The following is a 21,332-nucleotide window of genomic DNA, read 5'->3' on the forward strand; positions in this document are numbered from 1 at the left end:
CCGGCCTGTTCCCGATGGCGGCGGTGGCACTCAAGTGGCTAAAGAGCCGCAGTTTGCCGGCCTAGGGACAACACTGGAAGGTGGCCAGCTGTGCACCCCCTTGGGACGTAAACCCTGGGTGGGGCAGACCGCCCCCCCCACCCTGGTATGCCACTATCTGTACCTCACTCCCTCCCTATGACCAAAAATTCTCCTTTCTTCTATTCCCCGTGTACACAACCATCTCTTTCCCTCCCTTCCTCTCTCCAAAGTCCATGCCTTCTGTGTCCAAACACTCATTCCCTCCCCCACCTCAGCATCTCTTTCCCTCCCTTCCTCTCTCCCAAGTCCATTTCTTCTGTGTCCAAAAACGCATTCCCTCCCCCACCTCAGCATCTCTTTCCCTCCCTTCCTCTCTCCCAAGTCCATTTCTTCTGTGTCCAAAAACGCATTCCCTCCCCCACCTCAGCATCTCTTTCCCTCCCTTCCTCTCTCCCAAGTCCATTTCTTCTGTGTCCAAAAACGCATTCCCTCCCCCACCTCAGCATCTCTTTCCCTCCCTTCCTCTCTCCCAAGTTCATGCCTTGTGTCCAAAACGCAGTCCCTCCCCCCTTTTGTGTTCCGTGTTTGCCTCCCAGCCCATCTTTGCAACTTTCTCAGCAAAACGAAGCTCAAGCCGCGAGGCTTGTCTTCTGCTTCCTGCCTGCCCTGCCGCACACAAATAGCCGAACGGAAGTATTCTCCGACGTCAGCGCTGACGTCGGAGGGCAGGCTTTGCTTAAGCCCTCCCTCCGACGTCAGCGCTGACATCGGGGGACGCTTGCGATCGACTATATGTTAGCTGCAGGGCAGGCAGGAACAGAAGACGAGCCTCGCGGCTCGAGATGTATTGAACTCCGCGGGTCCCCCGTCCAGCTCTCTCCTGTCCACGTGGGGCGGACCGCCCCTCTCCCTAGACTGGTGGTACTGCCCTGATGGCGGCCCTGACCGTACGGCACACCAGGCAACATCTCGCGGCACACTAGTGTGCCGCGGAACAGCGGTTGAAAAACACTGCACTAGAGGAACTACTCAAAATAGCAGAATAATACATGATAAAAACGATCTTACATAGAATTCCAAGCCTAAAACACAGCATTTGTACCAGATAAGGGAAAAGTATAAAACACCATTAGAAGGATAATAGTGTTAAACCCCTAACCTACCCCCCCCAACAAATCCACCTGTCCCTTCAATGAAGCTCTCTCATCTCTCGAGGTAATAAAGAATAACATCAATATTATATAAGAAATGTCTCTTATAGCCTCCCATAACATAGCCTACCTATACCCCAAAACCCGACCTCAGGGTGATTCTGTTTAATTTCAAGTTCTTTGATAGAGGACTGAAAGTTAACTGAAAGGCTTGACAGCTGAAATTTTCAGCAAGGGCACCTAATTCCCCTTGCACTATCCCTCTAATGAGGGAATACTATTGAGATAAACATGTAAGTTTACAAGGCCCCCTTCCTAGAAGCACACATTGTATTTTAGCTTTGAATGTTTAACACTCGGAGTGGGCAGTTAGTTCATGACAGTAGTGGGCATTATCATGTTATACAATGTTTTGGCCATAGCTAGTCTAACCAGGTTTTACAGTTCCATTCCTGCCCTGCTTCCAGCCATGCTGCACTCACAGTATGCAGATCCTGGATGCGTGTTTTCAATCCCTGAAGCACTTCCTTGCGTTCTTCAACAGAGTTTGGGTAAGGATAGACATGACAGTGATAACTGGAGAGAAAAAAAATAGACATAGGATATGCAGATAACAGTAAGACAAAGTACATCAACATGAACATTAAATAAGCAGAACTCAATCATGAGACCTTTCCTGTTGTTTTCATGTTAAGTAATGTATCTTAATAAATCCATTAATTGTTCCCCATTTTAATTGTCAAACGCTTAGTATTTATGATTATCATTTTATCAAATTTTAATAAACTTGACCTTACTGCAAGCAAAATCTCTACTCAGAAGAATCATGTGACATCTTAGGAAATGCATGAACTTGTTCCGTCTTATCAGCCACTAGATTAATTTATATGGCAATTCTTTTCCTAATCAGAAAACTAAATATTAGTATATTGGAAAAAGCCTCTCTGGCTATCTAGTTACATTTTAATCCGTTATCTGAAAGGGAATCCCAACAACTGGTAGGATAAAACTGGTAGGATGACAATTGGTAGGAAGACCCTAACAATTGTCATTTGTCATTCAATGAATTGACTTTCTCAGCCCACCTCAAAAAATAGCACTCCTCCCACCAAGCCCAACACCCCACATATCCTGACACCCCCCATCCACCCCACACCCCTAACTGCCTGCAATTGAGCATAAGCATTTACATTTACAGCCTTAGGCTGTTGGTGACTCAGATGTTTGGGGAGGCTAAAATGGGGCAAGGAAAATTTACATTTTGGGAGTCGTGACATGTGTGTCTCTTGAGGACACTTCTGTCTCTCTTCCCTCGCTCCCCACTATGCAGTATATCTTATCTCTCTCTCCCCCCCTCCCCCAGCCATCCACATTCTCTGTTCTCTCCTCTCTTCCATGACCCCTCAGCCTCCCTTCTCTACTGTTTCACATGCCTATTTTCCTTCCCCCCCCCCCACTATTCAGCTTCACACCTGCCTCTTCCCCCATTGTCTCTTTCTTTCGTCCAATTTTCTGCCTCTAACATTACTCTTCTTATCTCTCTCTCCTTCCATCCCTAGCCCCAAAAAATAAAATCAAACTGGGAGCTTCCTCTCCCTGCCACCTGTCATCCAATTCAGTGGTTGTGAATAAAGAGAAACTATGTGCAGGACCATAAAGCTCTGGATCCTTCCAACAGCTCTGCTGGTACCACCTCCTATGATGCAACTTCCTATTCAGGCAGGAAAAGACAGAGCTGTCAGTGGCATGCAGAGCTCTATGGCCCCACATATAGTTTCTTGAGAATAAAGAAGGTATGGCAGACAGGCGACAGGGAGGGGAGGATTCTAGTTTGTTTTATATGCTACCACCAAGATTGGGAAGCAGCAGTCCTTGAAGAACAAGTGAGAGAAGTGTCGTGGTTGGGAAGGGGAGACTTAGCTTCCCCAAGCCTCTTATCCCAGGCACTTATGGGCTTATATGCTCATGCCTAAAGTTAGGCACAAAGTTGAAGACTTAAGCTAGTATTAAACTAGTATTACTGTACAAGGAGAAGCTCTAGAGTCATTTCTTAAATGTACTTCTTAGTAACAAAATTTTTATGATCTACAAGTTACTGCAAGAATTACAATAAAATATTTTTTTAAATTTTAGCCCAAAATTCCAGTCAAGAGCTGGGAAGGAGGAAACCAGAGTTTAAATCCAGCATCTCCTACTGGGGACCCCATTTGCTCAAACTTTTATGCTTTTTACATTCTTTTCCTGTAGGGAAAAAAATAGTAATACACTCAACTAGTAATAGGCCATTCATCCGGCCTCTCGCAAGTTCCTCAGATTTCGGGTGGGACATCTACATCTGCAGTACCGAGTGCTTCCGTTCGGCCTGTCCTCGTCTCCCAGAGTCTTCACGAAGTGTCTGGTGGTGGTGGCCGCTGCACTCCAAACCAGGGGTCTTCAGGTATTCCCCTACCTCGACGACTGGCTCATCAAGGCCTCCTCGGCTCCAGAGGTCATCTCGGCGACCCTAGCCACTATTTACTTCCTGCAGAGTTTGGGCTTCGAGATCAACTTCCACAAATCTCATCTGCAGCCTACCCAGTCTCTCCCATTCATCAGGGCGGTCCTGGACACCATTCGACTCAGAGCATTCCTTCCTCCTCAGCGCATGGATGCTCTCCTTCATCTCTGCCAGTCTGTATCTTCTCGCCAGTCCATCTCAGCAAGACACGATGGTCCTCCTGGGCCACATGGCCTCTACAGTTCATGTGACACCTTTTGCCAGACTCCGTCTCAGAATTCCTCAGTGGACCCTGCTTCTCAATGGACTCAGGTGTCGGACCCGTTGACTCGACACATCATAGTCACTCCTGCTCTTCGGCAGTCTCTACTTTGGTGGATGACCTCTTCGAATCTATCCAGAGGTTTGCTGTTTCACACTCCTCCCCACCAGAAGGTTCTCACAACTGATTCATCGACCTATGCTTGGGGAGCTCATCTGGATGGTCTTCGTACTCAGGGATTCTGGACCGGTGCGGACCGTCTCCATCAAATCAATCTTCTGGAGCTTAGAGCCATCTTCAATGCTCTTCAGGCTTTTCAACATTTGCTTCACGACATGGTGGTCCTCATTCGCACAGACAATCAGGTGTGCCATGTATTATGTCAACAAGTAGGGGGGCACGGGCTCGGCCTCTCACTGCCAGGAAGCTCTCAGAGTCTGGGATTGGGCGGTTCGCCACATCGCCTTCCTCAAAGCTGTCTACATTCAGGGGAAGGACAATGTCTTGGCGGACAACTTAAGTCGTTTCCTCCAGCCTCACGAATGGACACTCCATTCCGAGCCCCTTCATCGGATCTTTGCACAGTGGGGGACGCCTCAGATAGATCTCTTTGCGGCTCCCCACAACTTCAAACTGCCTCAGTTTTGCTCCAGGATCTACACTCCTCATCGCCTCGAGGCGGATGCTTTTCTGCTGGATTGGGGGAATCGCTTTCTGTATGCGTTTCCTCCATTTCCTCTCATTCAAAAGACTCTGGTCAAGCTGAAATCCGACCATGCCACCATGATTCTAATAGCTCCTCGGTGGCCCAGACAACCTTGGTTCTCCCTTCTACTTCAACTCAGCAGCAGGGAGCCCTTCCTTCTTCCAGTGTTTCCTTCACTACTTACTCAGCATCAGGGATCTCTCCTTCATCCCAACCTGCAGTCTCTCCACCTGACAGCTTGGTTCCTCTCAACGTAACTCCTCACCAGTTTTCCCAGGTGGTGAGGGATGTCTTGGAGGCTTCCAGGAAGCCTGCTACTCGACAATGTTACTCCCAAAAATGGACTAGATTTTCTTCCTGGTGTGTTTCCAATTCAAAGGAGCCTCAGCGAGCCTCCCTATCCTCTGTATTGGACTATCTTCTACACCTGTCTCAGTCTGGTCTCAAGTCTATGTCTATACGAGTCCACCTGAGTGCTATTGCGGCTTTCCATCAGCCTCTACAAGGGAAACCTCTCTCTGCGCATCCTGTGATTTCCAGGTTTATGAAAGGACTTTTCCATGTCAATCCTCCTCTCAAGCCTCCTCCAGTGGTTTGGGATCTCAATGTTGTCCTTTCTCAGCTTATGAAACCTCCTTTTGAGCCTCTCAGCAAGGCTCCACTCAAGTTTCTCACTTGGAAAGTGGTTTTTCTCGTGGCCCTCACGTCTGCTTGCAGGGTCAGTGAGCTGCAGGCCTTAGTGGCGGATCCACCTTTCACAGTATTCCATCATGACAAGGTTGTCCTCCGCACTCATCCGAAATTCCTGCCTAAAGTGGTCTCTGAGTTTCATCTCAACCAATCTATTGTACTTCCAGTGTTTTTTCCAAAGCCTCATTCTCACCCTGGAGAATCAGCTCTTCATACTCTGGACTGTAAACGTGCTTTGGCCTCCTTGAGATCTAGAGAGCATAACCAGTCGTTCTGCTCGAGGAGGGGATAGAGAGAAGCTAGGGTCAGCATGCGAAATCTCTCTTTGACCAAGAACTTGTTGAGGACCCTGAGGTCTAGAATGGGTCGCAGGTCGCCCGTCTTCTTCGGAACAAGGAAGTACCGGGAGTAAAACCCCCGGTTGAGCTGGTCCACAGGGACCGGCTCGACGGCACGAAGCCGGAGCAAGGCTTGAGCTTCCTGAAGAAGAAGGGCGGTCTGAGTCAAGTTTGAAGGATACTCTCTTGGAGGGTGGTCCAGGGGGACCCGATGGAATTGCAGAGAGTACCCTTCCTTGATGATGGAAAGGACCCAGAGGTCGGTTGTAATAGCCGTCCATCGATGGAAAAAATGATGGAGGCGACCCCCAATGGGGAAAACAGGGGATGGCAGAACAAGGTTGGTTATGCTCCCTAAGAGAGAGTCAAAAAAGCTGAGTAGCCTTAGGGACAGTAGACGGTTGAGGCTTCTGCGGAGCCTTTTGTGGAGGCTGTCGTTTTGCAGGGAGTGCGAAAGAACTCTTCCTGTGACTTGCGATGCCCAGGGCTTCGATTACCCGAAGAGGTATGCCAGGCCTCTTCGAACGGAGGCGTGATTGGCTCTAAAGGGGGCATATCACTGAAGGAGGCCCGCCTCGAGGGACCGGCCGCCATACGTCGCTCCTCCTCGCCAAGCAGCGAGGTCGACCGGCGAGGAGGAGGAGGAAGGAGCGGTCCGCCCCCCGGGATCGGAACCGGGAGGTCACTCTGGATGGTGGCAATCAACCTGGGTCCCATGGTTTGCATGAGCTCGACAAATTGAGCTTCCAAAAGGGACCGCAACGAAGCCGATATGGAGGGATCTGCACCGAAAGGGGGTCCTCCAGCACGGGCTTCGCGCTCCTGCGTGGCCGAGTGCTTTGGCTTCGAAGCTTTCGGCACCTTGATAGGTGGAATTGTAGAAGGCGGTACCTGAGCCTGAGAGACGGAAGGCACCGGCGCCGAAGACGGGGCCGTAACCGGGACAAACGAAGCCGGTTTCAGGAGACCCGGAGCAGCAGGAGCGGCGGCGGGCTTCGCATGGGAGGGCGAAGCACCAGCCGAAGTCGAAGCTGAAGGTTCTTGCACAGCTTCCATCTTGAACATCGACTCCCACAAAAAACAGCGACACTTAAACGCCCTCGCTGTGAGTGTGGAACAAGGCCGGCATGATTTCGGGAAATGTTCCGGACCAAGACACTGCAGGCAGCGTCGATGCGGGTCCGTCAGCGAAAACGCACGCTGGCACTTGCTACACTTTTTAAAACCGGTGATTGGCTGGGACATAGGCCGAAAAAGCTCCGCCGCGAGATCGAAGGAGCGGGGCCTGAGCCACGCGGCCGACCTGGCCGAGGCAGAGGAAGAATTTTTTTTATTTTTTTTTAAATGAAATAAAAGAAATAAACACACGAAAAGAGTAAAAGAAACTCAAAACCGCGGTTACGGAAGGCAAAAGAACGGGAGTTTAATCAGCGCAGGAATGAAGAAAGACTTCTCAGCTCTACGGAAAGAAAAGAACTGAGGAGACACGCCCGGACCATCGGGCGGGAAGGCACTGGCGCATGCGCGGTGCGGGCATCTCGAAACTTCTGAGTTTCTTCAAGCAAGACATGCTTGTGAGACGTCCGTATCGGGGCTCTGTCGGATGACATCACCCACTAGTGAGAATACCTGCCTGCTTGTCCTGGGATAAGGGGTAAATGCTGGGAAGAACATGAAAGTGAGTATGGTTTTCTCCTTATTTTCCAGAAATTTGCAATGCAAACTGTGGTTTTAAAAGCTCAAGTGCAATCCTTTAAGGATCCAGTAAAATATTTCAGACTGTCTAGCATCCAATGGCTGGAACATAATTTTCATCATTAAGCTATTGCATAGTCTTTGTATAATTTACTTTTTGTTATACTGAACAAGGTGATGGAGAGTTGCATAAATTTTATGAAACTAGAGAAGCTCCCCAAAGTAAAACAGAGCTGATGAGTTCTTTCATAAGACACTGCAGCCCATCACTGATTGGGTAAATAACAGCAAGTATACAGTATCCCCTGGACTCTTTCAGTATGGTTGTGCTAATTTTCATACTACCCCCATAAGGTCAGCAAGACTTCAATGACATTAATGTCCTGTTTTTTAACTCGATTGTGTTTGGCCAAGAAAAACAGGAACAGAGCTTGGATTTCTATTGTTACCATCAAAATGATTTACAAATTATTTAAATACAGGTACTTTGTACCTGGTGTAGAAGGTTAAGTGAGTTGTCCAGTCATAAGAAGCTGCAGTGGGAATCAAACCTAGTTCAAATAGGATTGAGGGGGAGGGAGCTAATTGTGACTTCTGAATATAGGTAGTGCTTTTGATTTTCAGTTTTAACCCACAAGCATGGCTAAAGCCTCAATGCAAAATCAAAACACACACCAAATTTAAGTGTTTATTGGATAACTACTGGGAAAACACCACTTCCTCTAGCATTCCCTTCTCCTCTCTCCTGGCGTGTCTTGGATCCTCCATATTATTTTTGTGCCTTTTCTGCACAGATATCTCCAAAACCAAAATGTACAAATTTGATTCCACTGGAAAAAAAGGTACCCAGCAAAAGTACCTGTGACAAGAAAACATTGATTTTTGCACCCCCAATGAATATCTAATGAGCTGGAAAATAAACACCTAAATTTACAATTTATAAATACACCTAAGAACAAAAGCCAGATCTTGAAGGGAAACCATATGGATCAATTCTCTAAGACCTAAGTTTCTAGAAACTCCTCTGCTCAAAGCTAAAACATTAATTTCAGTGTACACAATATACAATGTACAAGTCCTGCTGCTTACCAATCACATATCGCCTTAACCTTCTTACCAATGTGTTCGCCCCAATAGGATATTAAAAATACAAACCATTTTGTCATTTCACCCTAAGGGAGAGAAAAAATAAAATTTTAACCTCTTGCATATAAAACACATATAAATATATACACACACAAAAGAAGCAATAAAGCAACATCTGGAGACCACACCTTTAAAATGATATAAACAGGATGGAATTGGTCCAGAGGAAGGTTACTAAAATGGTCGGTGTCTATGGCACAAGGCATATGGAGACAGACTTAAAGATCTCAATAGTTATACTTTGGAGAAAAGGTAGGAGAGATATGATGGAGACGTTTAAATACCTACAGTATGTGGCGAGTCTCTTTCAATTGAAAGGAAAGGAAACTTCAGAGTGAGAGGGCATGAGAGGTGATAGGCTCAGGAATAATTTAAGGAAATACTTTTTTACATAAAGGGTGGTAGATGAGTAGAATAGTCTGGTAGAGGTGATAGAGACAGGCACGCGAGATCTCTTAGGGAAAGGAGGAGACAGTGGATGCTGCAGCTGGGCAGAATGGTTGGGTCATTTGGTCTTTATCTGCTGTCATGTTTCTATCTTTCTATATACAAAATGCCAGCATTGATCAGCACATGCACTGGTTTGGATGCCTGGGAAGAGAAGAGCTGCAACAAAGTCAATGCTGCCTTGGATATCACAGTCAGGAGGGCAAAGATCAGTGGAGAAGGAAGCAATTCCTAAAGAAATGAACAAACCATGTGGGGTGGGGGGACATGATATGGAAGGCAGAGCTCAATGTCTTCATTGCGTAGGGCGCAGAAAGATGGTAAGCAGTGGGAGAGGGAGGATGACTGTTAGTAGTAGTAGAAAAATGACTGGGTACAATATTTATCATTTTTATAGTTCTGAAAAGCATACGCAGTAATGCAACATAATAAGCAACATGCAACAGATGGTCCCTGCTCAGAAGAGCTTACAATCTAATTTGAACAGACATAAAGGATATATAAGGGGGATTGGGGAGCTTCTTGCAGAGAATGATAGGATAGACATAGGTCATTTTATGGTGAATATCACTTCCTGGCTTGCTGAGTCTCTCTTGCTTGCTTAAACCCCTTTCAATATCTATCCTCTGTGCTTTGTGTTTGAAATATTCTGCAAATATATATTCTCCAAACCGAGAACCCAATATCTCAGGAGACCAGCAGGAATAACAGAATCATCCTAGATTCTGGATAACAGATTGTTGAAAACACACATCTGGTGCTGTGTTCTGATCTAAGCAGTAAAGTTTGGTAAAAGTGCAAACAGGACTAAATTGACACTTCACAGATGTTCTATATCAGGGTCTCTCGAAGGTGGGCCACTGAAGAAGCTGTTACCTGGAAGTGGTGTGTGCTAATTCTGTCAAGTGATTGACGTGTTGTACATTAATAGAAGTCTTATATTTGTCAGATCTAAAGCATCTACTACTAGATCCTTTTGATCTTGTACTAATTTTTTCTTTCCCATAGGAAGGTAATAAATCTTTGAAATTGGTGGATAAGATGTTTCTGGAACTTTCAAAATCTCAGAAAGATATCTTTTGAACACATCAAGAGCCGATATAGTAGACAACTTAGGAAAGTTAATTATTCTGAGATTTTGTCACCTTATTGCATTCTCCAAAATCTCCAATTTATAATTAATATTTCCATTATCTTTTATTAGGAGCTGATTTTGCGCTCCAAAAACTTCTAATTTATTTTCTTGCTCCAAAACTTTAGCTTTCAGTTTTCCCATTCTTTGTTGTAGTTTTGAAGTCTCCAATAGTAATCCAGAACAATGAAGAATTAAAGTTTGAATCTGAGTTCCCAGGGAAGTTTGTAATGTAGAAACGGCTTCTCATATCGAATTCAGGTTAATAACCGGGGGAGTTTTCAATGGAGGTATTGAAAAAGTCATTTCTAAATCCTTTAACTTTCAAAGTACCCGAAGGCAATGTAGCCAAGGATGAGTTCTGCAAGTCACCCGCCAACTCCAAGACTTCGCTCAATGGCAAACACAATGCTGAAGCAGTGGAAATCCTTTGTGCTGAGAGGTCTTCTCTTTCCTCGCAGCTTTCAGACATTGCTGCGTCACTCCCCTGGGTTGTTGTATCAGACGATACCAATCAGGGAAGCGGCTGTTCTGGCGATTTCCGCTCCTCCAGAAAGAGGCTGATAGCCTCGAGGGAAGCTTGAGAGTTCCGTGTTTGACTCTCTCTTCCAGCCGAGGACTTTTCATCTGGCTTGGTTCCAGGATTGCACTCGACAAAAGCGTCCAACCGGCCAGGCAACTGTGTCACTGACCCGGGTTCAGAAGGGAGAACCAAGGTCTTAGATTTCCTCTTTACCATTGAAATGAAGCAAAAAGGAACAACGGCGTTCTGCCAAGCTCTTTCAGGAAGCTCCTCCCCTATTGTCTGTCTCCTGATGCTTAAAATATGAGCCAGATGCAGAATGTTCAGTCTCTGTGAGCCTGCAGAAGTTGTTCAAGAGCTTGGTGTTGTGGGGTAAGAGAAGTAGTCCTATCCTGGTGACCTGGCTCTTCCCCAAAAGAGCTCCCCGCCACCATCACCAAAGCCAAGTGTGGAAGGGTGGAAGGAGCTGAGGCTGAATCAGCTCCTGATTTTACCTCACCCTGCATTGCCAAATCTGAACCCTGGGGGGGGGAGCGGGAAGGTAGCCTGCTATTAGTTAGGTTGTTTACCTTTTTCTGTAGGCTGTCATTGTTTAGAAGTAGTGCATGTATGTTGAGGTAGACTGTGTTCTGCTTTTCTGTACCAGTGATGAAAATGGCCAGGAGCAAGGCTATGCTGGCACTTTAGTGCCTGTGAAGAGCGCAAGCTGGCAATGTGCAGTGTTACCAATGCATTTGGAAGGGACCAAGTGACAAGTCTGGCGGCCTATGTCTTTTTCCTTTCCCTCCCAGCTATGTTCATTGTGATCACCAACTTTTTTATTCCCCCTAGTGCTGTTGAGGAATTGTGAGTCATCTTCCCTAGCGGTGCCGACAAAGGGACCTGGGGGTAAGGAGCTAACAGATTGGTTATGTGATCCAGACATTTCTCAGTCACCTCTCCCAGTGGTGTTGATACAGAGCCCTGGGGGAGGGAGCAAGTGGAGCTGCTGGTGGCTGTAATCCAGACATTCCTCTGTCAGGTTGCAGAGCTGCGCTGAAAGAACAGCCACTGCTTGTGCCGGTCTCCAGGAGGTATGGCTTTTGTGGCGGTTCTAAAGGGTTGCAAGTTCCATATATGATGACTCCTTTGTTATTTTGGGCTGATTTGAAGGAGTTTCACTCCTTGTAGTTTATGGCTATCAAATTTTTCCAATTTAGATGTCACTTGCAATGATAGCAGTTTGTTTGGCTGTTGATTTCTCCTTTTTTTATATTTAAACAATTTTTATTGATAACAGCAAAACAAACCAGTGATAGACACCATCAGTAAGAGTCAGATACAAAGAGCAAAACAACAACCAACAAGTCAAGTCATCAATCTTTTGTAGAAAAATACAGGATAACCCCCCGTTCCCCCAATGGTCTCCTTTCTCTTTTTTAAATAAAAATCTAGTAAGCGAGGAGAGGGGAGAGCTGCAACCATTAGGAGAGGCTAAAGAAAAAAAAACCTGAGTAACAAGGGGAGGAGCCACTGGAGTCAGGAGTCCCTGCACATGCTCAGTAAACCAAAAGCTTACTATTGCTAGGGGAGAGCACCGGCATACAGAATCAACCTGAGGACTTCACCAACATGTGTGCCTGCATTTCCCCTGCTTATCTTTGGAGAAATTATTGTTATGGAGTGAAGAAATTCAGGCCTCGAGTGCCTCTTATTTGTTGGTATACCCAATATCTGAGTGAGAAATATTTTTTATGATCCAGCACATTTGAGAGCCTTCATAGATATGAAGATCTCCAGTGGAACTATGCCAACAAGCAGTATATGACTTTAAAAAGGATAGGTAGAGTTTTTCAGTATAGGGCCTTTTCCTTGATTTTTTTTCCTTATGGTGGTCTAAGTAAGAGTGTATTTTTTAGGATTATTTTCCTTTGCTAATGTTTCCTTATTTTTGTTTCTATCTCTGTTTTACTTGAACAAATGCATACTTGTATTATGTTTCATAAACTATTAAAAAAAAAAAAAAAAAGAATTTAACAAAAAGATATAGCAAATAATTGAGCTAGGTCAAACTCAGTTTTGAAGATTTGGTTATTTATATTTTTTTTCACACAATAAATTAAAGGAAAGGAAGAAATACCTGATTGACCACACACATGACAAAACTAAAACTGAAGTGACTGTTGTGATGTGACCTTTCTAGAGGTTTCCAAGCTCTCAGAGAGCAAAGCTGCTCATCTCCAGTATGATGTCGTTATCCACTACACGTGTGACTATTGTGAACCTGCTTATCCACGATACATCTGAAACCTAAAAGGAGTTTAGCATCATACACCAGCACCATCTACCCACAAAAGCTTTCCAGACATCAGGCTCTTCAGCTGTGACTCACTGTGTCTGGATCCACAAGGCTCTCCTCCAGCTCAGCGTAAGTAAGGATTGTGTACCCCATGCACACTCGCCACAGCATCTTCTCAAATGCATTCAATTTTGCTCGCTCAACTAAGCCAGATACAAACCTGTGTGAAAGACATAATATTTAATGGAAAATAAAGAGAAGACTGTCACTTATCTGTGCTACTGTGAAATTCTCCATAAAGCTCAGTTGCCAAATTCTCTTAGAAATGCACATCGCTGTGTATGTTTTACTCATAAACTGCAGTCTGCCTTAAACCGTCCAAGAAAAATGGAAATACCCGATAACAGCTTCATAAAAATGCTGGTTAATGTAAGCTAAGTTATGGAACAAAGCACGTACTTTTCCTTGCATTCAGAAGGATGATTTTAAGATAGCTAGTTTACTGGGGTAAAATGCTTCTAACTCATGGACATTGCCCTCATTAAGATTACATTATTCACCAATACATTAGAGACAATAGCCTTGCAATAAATGTTTTTAAAGGACTTACTAACATTAGGTAATATAGTCACTATGCTGAAATCCTCATCAATATAAGATCAAAGAAATACCAGAAATAACAGTTTGCTAATTTCTATTCTTACAATTTAACAAAGTTTGATTTTCAGCAAAAAGTACATCAAATTTGTTAGGCCTGTGATAAGATAAAATGGTTTAAACCTCTTCTTACCTATCAAAGAAAATATATATTCAAGAATCAAAGGAAGTATTTTGAAATAAATTTTAGTATTCTCAGCTCCTGTACTAAAGGCTGGCACAGTCTTTAAAGCCTATGTCAAGCTCCATTTCCCAGTTACGCACCCCAGTTTCAGATTCAGTCTCTGCAGAGAGGTGCAATCCAGTAAAAATTCTCTCTCTAAGGGAGGAAATTCTTCATAGCTGCCATATAAAGTTGATTCATGCTATCAGAAAAACAAAATATTTGTTGGTTTAAATAAACTGTTGAAAAGTGGAGGCGTTATATCAATCAGTCCCACAATACCAAGAATACTCATATTAATGCTAGCATAAGAAATACTTTTGACAATCTCTCATAAAGATGTCCCATATGGCAACATATTGCCCATACTATGGGCAAAAACCTTGGGTTCTGCATCCCCTACCCTCTGTCATGTATGTCTGTCAAAGCTAGATTGTAAGCTCTTCCGAGCAGGGACCATTTTTAAATGTCAAAATGTTTGGCACTGCATATGCCTTTCCGTGCTATATAAGTGATAAGTAGTAGTAGTATTGTAGGGTCATGAAATGGTTAACTGTTGTTTAAAATACTGCTCTGGCCTACATAGCTGAAAACAGTGTACAATCTACTGACCTCATCTGCCTAAAATGTATGTCCCTACCTTACCACATTGTAAGCTAAATAGATAAGAGTTTGAGCCATGATGTACCCTACCCTCCTGTAATAACATTTAGAACTGTAAGATTTAGATAAGCAGAGAAATGAGCTAGTTTCCTATAGGACTATAAGTTGTAGCCCTGAACCTATCATAAGTGCTGGCTTAGGACCAATAATAATTGTAGAAAAGTTATAGAAGTAACAAATGAGAAGCTGTAGTTTTTGCATGTATTAGTTTGCATATGTTTAGTGAAAAGGGCATAAAAGTCCATGCATTTCCTGATTCTAACACTCTAGTAGGCAGGCTGTTCACTGCACTAGAGTCCAGCATGCTGTAATAAACCTCTTGTACTTTCTTCACGCCTCTGACTTTGTGTGTTCAAATGACCTTTCAGTATAATCATGGCATCATGAACATTTTAAATATCAATAATTGATAATCTCCAAATAGAGGTGCCAGTGTAGTGGCTCAGAGAGAATATTGAGCAAAAAGTCCCAAGTCTCTGATTCCTGGCTCAGATTTTCCATTTATGGGTTTAGCTACGGTTGGGGATGCTGTGGAGAGAGAGGAAGTCACAGACAACATCACCTAGTGGCTGGATTTAGAATCCATGATTAACAGTTTTGACAGGAGTTGTTGCCATGACTGGGCAAGTGAAAACGAGAGAAAATATAAAATAGGGGGAAATAATTCCAGAATAGTTGTGAATTAAAAGTTCAACATGCTGTATCCTAGCCAAGGTACAACTGAGCTGGAAGTTCAAAGGGACAAAAGAAACTGACTCCTCCCCTCCAAAAATAAAAAAAATAATGACAGTGTCAGATGTTAAGCCTCAGGGAAAGGAGGCAGATATGAATATTGCCTCCAGATACCTGTGTTTTCTCTGTATTCGCTGGTTGTACACTGGAATAGCAACAACATATGACACTTTCCTGGTAGGTTCTGCTGCAATCAGAATCTCATAATGTATTCATACTAATATGAACCAACCACTCCAGGGTCATAATATCTGATTAACTCAAGGAAACAAAACAGTAAAATAAAGCAATGACCAGTGCTAGTGTGTCTAAGAGGCGGCATCACCAATAGAACAAAGCAGGTGATAAAGTCATTAGTGAGACCTCACCTAAGGTAATGCACCTCATTCTATAACTTTACCCCCAGATTCTATATATGATGCCCAAAATTAGGCATAGATCCAAACCTAAATTGGCTAATGAGCCAGTTAGTACCAACTAGATTATAATTGGTATCAATTTGAATTTGCATGCACATTTTGCTACTTGCTATTCTAAAACAATGTGCACCCAAATCCCATAGTGTGCAGTAGAGAATGACACGGGGAAAAAATCTGTCCCCGTCACCGGCCCGTCACCGGCCCACCATCCTCTGCACCGCCCCTTCACCGCCGTTCAGTTCACCGCCCCGTCACCGTCACCGCCATCCCTTTCACCGCCCCGTCTCCGCCACTGCCATCCCATTCACCGCCCCGTCACCGTCCCCGCTGCATCCATATAAGCCTTAGTACTGTAATATTTAGCTTATTCCTTTCTTATAAATCAAAGTTCCTGCTGCTGAACTAGAGAAAGAGATGTTCAGCTGGCAGGGCTTTGTTTATAAATTTTTATCAACACAACTAATATACTATTTTATCCTAAAGCAAAAAATAAATAAATAAATATAATTTTTTTTTCTACCTTTGTTGTCTGGTTTCTGCTTTCCACATCTTCTCATTGAATTCCTTCCATCCACTGTGTGTCTTCTCTCTGCGTCTTCCATTTGCTGTTACTATGCCTCTCCCTTAACCCCCCCCCCCAATTGGTCTAGCACCCATCTTCTTCCCTCCGCTCCCGCATAGTCTGGCATCTGTCTTCTTCCCACTCTGTCTTCCACATTTCCCTTGGGGGTCTGTTCCTCTCCACCCTCCTTCAATGTCTGTTCTATTCCTTTCCACCACCATCCTTCCCTCCCTCCTTTACCATCTGTTCCTTTCTACTACCCTTCAGCTCCTCTCGTGTGGCCTATCTACCTTCCTTCCTCTTATTTTCATGGCACGTTACAATGTAATTTGTGCAAGCCACTGGAGCCTGCAAGCTCGGTCCCTGTCCCATCCCCACAAACCATCTCGCTTCTGTGCTCCTATTTTCTCCATTTCTAATATCTCCCCTATGTATCTGTCATTGCCCCCCCTGTGTTCATATACCATCCCCATGGCATGTCCCCTTTATGTCTCTGTCCCTATGCTCCATGCACATAATTTCCCCTCTTTCTGTTACCTTCCTGTGTCCAGATTTCCCCTATCTTCCTCTTCCATACCAGTGTGTCTCTTCTTTTCAACCCCATCTAGCTTTTTTCCCTCTTTCTTCCTCCCCCCCCCTGCTTCCAGCATCTGGCTCACCTGCCAGTCCTTCCCTTTCTTTCCTGCTGTGGGTTTTTCTTTCCGACTTCATCCCCTTGGCCCAGAATCCTTTTCCCTTTCACTCCCTCCTTCCAATTTGAGCCGGGAACACTAGCGATCGCACGGTCCCCGCAGCCACTACCTGCCTGCCCAATCGATCCTAGTGTTTAGCCAGCTCTCTCCCTTCTCCTCACCTTAGTTTGCAGGCTTTCTTTTTCGGCAACCTGCACGCTTCCCCAAAGAGCCGCGCACGCGCGGCTGCTCAGTGTTCAATCTTCTGCTCTGCTGCAACTTCCTGTTTCCGGTTGCGTCAGAGCAGAAGATCAAAACTGAGCAGCAGTGGGTGCGCGGCTCTCTGATAGCGTGCGGGTCGCCGAAAAAGAAAATCTACAAACTAAGGTGAGGAGAAGGGAGAGAGCTGGCTAAACACTAGAATCGATTGGGCAGGCGGGTGTGAGCTGCGGGGACCGCGCGCGATCCTTCATGCCTCACTGCGGGGACAAGACCATTCACCGTCCCGCGGGCGGTGAATGGCCTTGTCCCCGTCGCCGCAGCGACTGCTAGTTTTCTTCCCCGTTTTCGGCGGGTGACCCGCGGCTAAAATGCGGTGGCCGCGGGTAAACCGCCACCGTGTCATTCTCTAGTGTGCAGTGTTACAGAATACTGAGGATGTACACCCAAACGGAGCACCAAGAATTGCACCTGGTTTCAGCAGAAGTTAAGTCCTGGCACTCAAATTTGGGTATCAAAATCAGCCCTCAATGCTAATCTATAATGGGCGCTCATTTTTGAATGCCCATTAAGAAACAGCATTCAGTGCTGACTTTTTTGGCACAAATTATTGTGCAACAGTTACTGAATCTAGCCATTAGTGGCCAAATGTAAGTTCCATTTGCAGCTAAAATTCTATAGAATACTAGATTAAGTGACATGGGTCTGATTCTCAAATGTGTGTCCTGATGGCAGGTGGCGGTAGATGACCTTCCGCCGTCAGGAAGCCAATCAGGACGCATGTTTAAAAAAAAAAAAAAAACACAACTCCCCGAGGCAGGACACCCACATTGTAGGTTTCCTGAGCATGTCTATGGAGACATATAGTGATGCTTAAGCACACCCAAGGCAGGGCACAGGCGTGACTTTGCCCGGAATTGGCCTTGGGTGGGGGCTTAAGCATCAGTACGCCTCTCTGTAGATGGTAGACAAGACGCCTGAAATGTAGCCCTGCAAAATACTGGCCTACATTTCAGGTGTCTGTCCAGGAGTATAGGCACGATTCTGAATAGGACGCTGATGTATGACTGACACGAGACTGGCACCGCTGATACAAGTGTCCTATACATAATTAAGCCCTGTGTGTGCAATCTGTGCTATTCTATAAATAGTGCACACAACTTGCTTAGTGCACAAATGAAAAGGGAGTGAGTACATGAGTGGAGCACGGGAAGGGCACAGGCAGGGCTCCCTAAACACTGGAAGTTACATGTTAAAAGGCTAAATTTAGATGTCTGCATTTTCCTCTGGTATTGACATAGCATAAGTGGGAATGCCTAATTGTAAATGCATCAATGCCTATTTACACTAGTATTCTATAACAGAATCTCAGTGCCCAAATGCCATCATAGAATTGTATTGAGCCTGCTGCATCTAGATGCCCATCTCTGGCACTCTGTTACAAATTTCCTCCAGTAGATCCAATTCTGGAGGAAACAGGCAGTTCATAGAATGACTAACAAAATTGGAAAAGGTCTGCATTAAAAAGTATACAAGACAGAACTAAACAACCTAAATATGAATATCCTAAAGGACAGGAGGACAAAGCAGGGACAATCAAAATATCTCAAAAGGTAGAAAGTACTTATGAAAGACTTCAGATATCAGGGGTTTGATTATTGTTGAACCTGTTTGTGGATACTTTTATAAATGTATCAAGATAAAATGAACACAATAGTTAACTATACTATTAAAGGAGTGGAGGAAAAGTCCTCAGATGTCTCTCAACACAATATTTTAGTGTCTAATAGGGCAATCAAAAACTTTTTCATAGGTCAAAAACCTCTGTTCCAATTTTTATAAATTTTGTGTTTGCAGTATATTTTCAGTCTATTTTAAAAAAACACAAAAAAACCCCTGCAGCTTAAAAAATATAACTTAAATGATACAATTTGTAGCACAAAGCAAAAACACTTATCTTAACCTGACAGTGGCCCTCCATTTCAGTTGGGCAGCTTCTTCAGGGGTTTGTATTTTTAATGTTGGTATTGTTGTTGCCAATGTCAAGCTTGGTCAACCAGCCCGTGATTATTCAGGCTGATCTTTTACTCTTAGGAAAATTCAAATTTTTAACTCGCTCCGGAAGGTCTTGAACTTTCAAAGGAATCACTCATTATCAGAGACCAAAATCCTCTTCTATCCACTGAAGTCTGCAGGTCTACCTTAATAATGGTCTATGGAGTTTTTCTCTAGGAATTTGGCCAAATGAGAGAAGGCAGAGTTTGGAACAATGTGCATAGTTTTGGTTTGTTTTCTTAATCTCAAAATTATATGCCACATTGTCACATTTTTAAAATGGAAAGAGCAATTGCTGTACAGAAAGGTAATTATAACAACTTTATAAAGATCTGGGGGCCATTAGAGAATTATTGTAATGAATGAACATCGTTTTCCTTTCTGATGGATACATGTATTTTATTGGGGGAGGGGGGAAATTGGATGATTAATATTTTTATTTAATGATTGGATTTCTGTTGTATTATGAAAATTTCATTGAAGAATTGGTGGGTGGGGGGGAAAGAGTTATAATTTCTACTTTAATGGATTCTATGTATAAGAATGTCAAGTGCTGTATATTTTATTAGTAATGTAATGTTTTAATATTATTCACTTGTTTGTCAGTTTTAAAATGAATAAAGAATTTCAAAACAGAAAATTATATGCTTTGTTTTGCCCAGAAAATGATCCACCGAGAAAGCAGATACAAATGTCTGAGGGTATTTTTTGTTAGGTAATAATGAAACTGTACACTTTCATTACTGCAGCAAACTTAACTCCACGTGTTAAAAATATCCACTGGGTTTGCAGAACAAAAACCAGCAACAAACTTACTTTTTTTAATAGAAAGGAAATTATAGGATCAAGATATGAAGTTTCAAGGTGAGCACAAAGATTAGATTAAATGCTTCACAAACAGAGTGGTGGAGAGAAGAACAGCAAAAAAATTAAGAAAGTCTGGGATAAGCACAGAGAATCCCAAGTTGCAAAGAAGGGAGAGGAAAGAAAGCTCGATCGGGGTTTCAGCAAAGCACCAGATGTGAGAACTGGTTTTTTTTCTGCTGCCATATTCTGTGTTCTCTTTCAAAAATTTAAGCCAACAAAAGGTTTTCAGATACTGCTTCGATGCTCTTGGAGGGGTAACAATGAAAAACAGTTAGCATGTGCTAGTGAAATTAGTGTGCACTAAATGCTAAGCAGCACACAGGTATAAGATAAGCATCTTAGCATTTGGTGCATGCTTATTCCACTAGCACAAGCTAAGTTTTAGTAAAAGGGCCCCTGAGTATTATGGAGACTGGTTGCCTTTTAGAAACTACTAAGATTACATATTAAATGATTTACATATTATCTAAAACATTATAAAAATATGAATATAAATATGATATATTGTACTTAAAGTATTCATGAAGGAAAATCAAGTGTGTGTTTATAAGATTATATGTATTTTTCTGATACACTTGTTGTAATATGAAAAAATGAATAAAGAAATTTTTTTTAAAAAAGAAACTACTAAAATTTAAATGGTTATTTTAAATTATATATAGCTAGAAGAGCTCCTTCACACTGGCTCTCAATAGTAACCCCCCCCCATTCCAAAGATGTTCACATGCCCTTCTTCCCACTAACATATCCATACATTCCCTGTCTCCCTCTAGCCCCATCCACACACACCCCAAATTCCCTAACAGGCACTTCCTGGGCTGGTCAACAGCAGTTCAGTTTGTCCCAATGCAAGAAGCCACATAACAGGCCAGGAAAGAGAAACTCCAGAAATCAGCTGTACACTAATTTGAGTAGGCATCCAACTCATTGACACCTACTAAATGACTAAACAGTAAGACATTACTTCTTTTTAATAAATATATTAAGATTCCTATTCTGTACCTCTGCAGATCTGTGGACAAAGTCTTGGGTCACTCGGAGTAGGTAGCTGTATTCCGTCAATTCATGGAGATTATCGCACAGTTTCTCCTTATTCTTTGTCACCTCCCGCAGTTCCATCTCCAGCTTCTGCAGCTGCTCCTGTAAAAGTAGAAAATAGCAGGTCTCCTTGGATTGTCATACCATGAACACATCAGTAGTGTAGTTAAGTCCACTTTCTTCAGATTACAACAAATACGTTCCGTCTCAAAATTTTTGGAGTATTCTAATACACTCTCTGGTTATTTCAAAAATTGACTATTGCAATGCCCTATTCAAGGGCATTACTCAAAAAGAAATAAGATACTTACAAATCATCCAAAATGCCTCTATTAAGCTCATCATGAATGCTAAGAAATTTGACCATGTCTCGCCTCTTCTCAAAAAAGCACATTGGCTT

General features: G+C 43.6%; 1 protein-coding gene across 2 annotated transcripts in view; it reads right to left on the bottom strand.

Annotated features, from left to right (window-relative positions):
* Positions 1–21,332, bottom strand: part of ATP6V0A2 (ATPase H+ transporting V0 subunit a2) — a 133,764-nt gene that overhangs the window by 96,505 nt on the left and 15,927 nt on the right. For both annotated transcript variants that reach the window (XM_033954063.1, XM_033954062.1), the window contains exons 4-8: positions 20,897–21,034; positions 13,808–13,908; positions 12,980–13,106; positions 8,450–8,532; positions 1,655–1,748 (exon numbers count right to left, since the gene is read on the bottom strand). In XM_033954063.1, coding sequence (XP_033809954.1) covers positions 1,655–1,748; positions 8,450–8,532; positions 12,980–13,106; positions 13,808–13,908; positions 20,897–21,034 — 543 coding nt within the window. The remainder of the gene's footprint in view (positions 1–1,654; positions 1,749–8,449; positions 8,533–12,979; positions 13,107–13,807; positions 13,909–20,896; positions 21,035–21,332) is intronic.

The sequence above is a fragment of the Geotrypetes seraphini genome, chromosome 8, assembly GCF_902459505.1.
Source record: "Geotrypetes seraphini chromosome 8, aGeoSer1.1, whole genome shotgun sequence".
NCBI classification, from domain to species: Eukaryota; Metazoa; Chordata; class Amphibia; order Gymnophiona; family Dermophiidae; genus Geotrypetes; species Geotrypetes seraphini.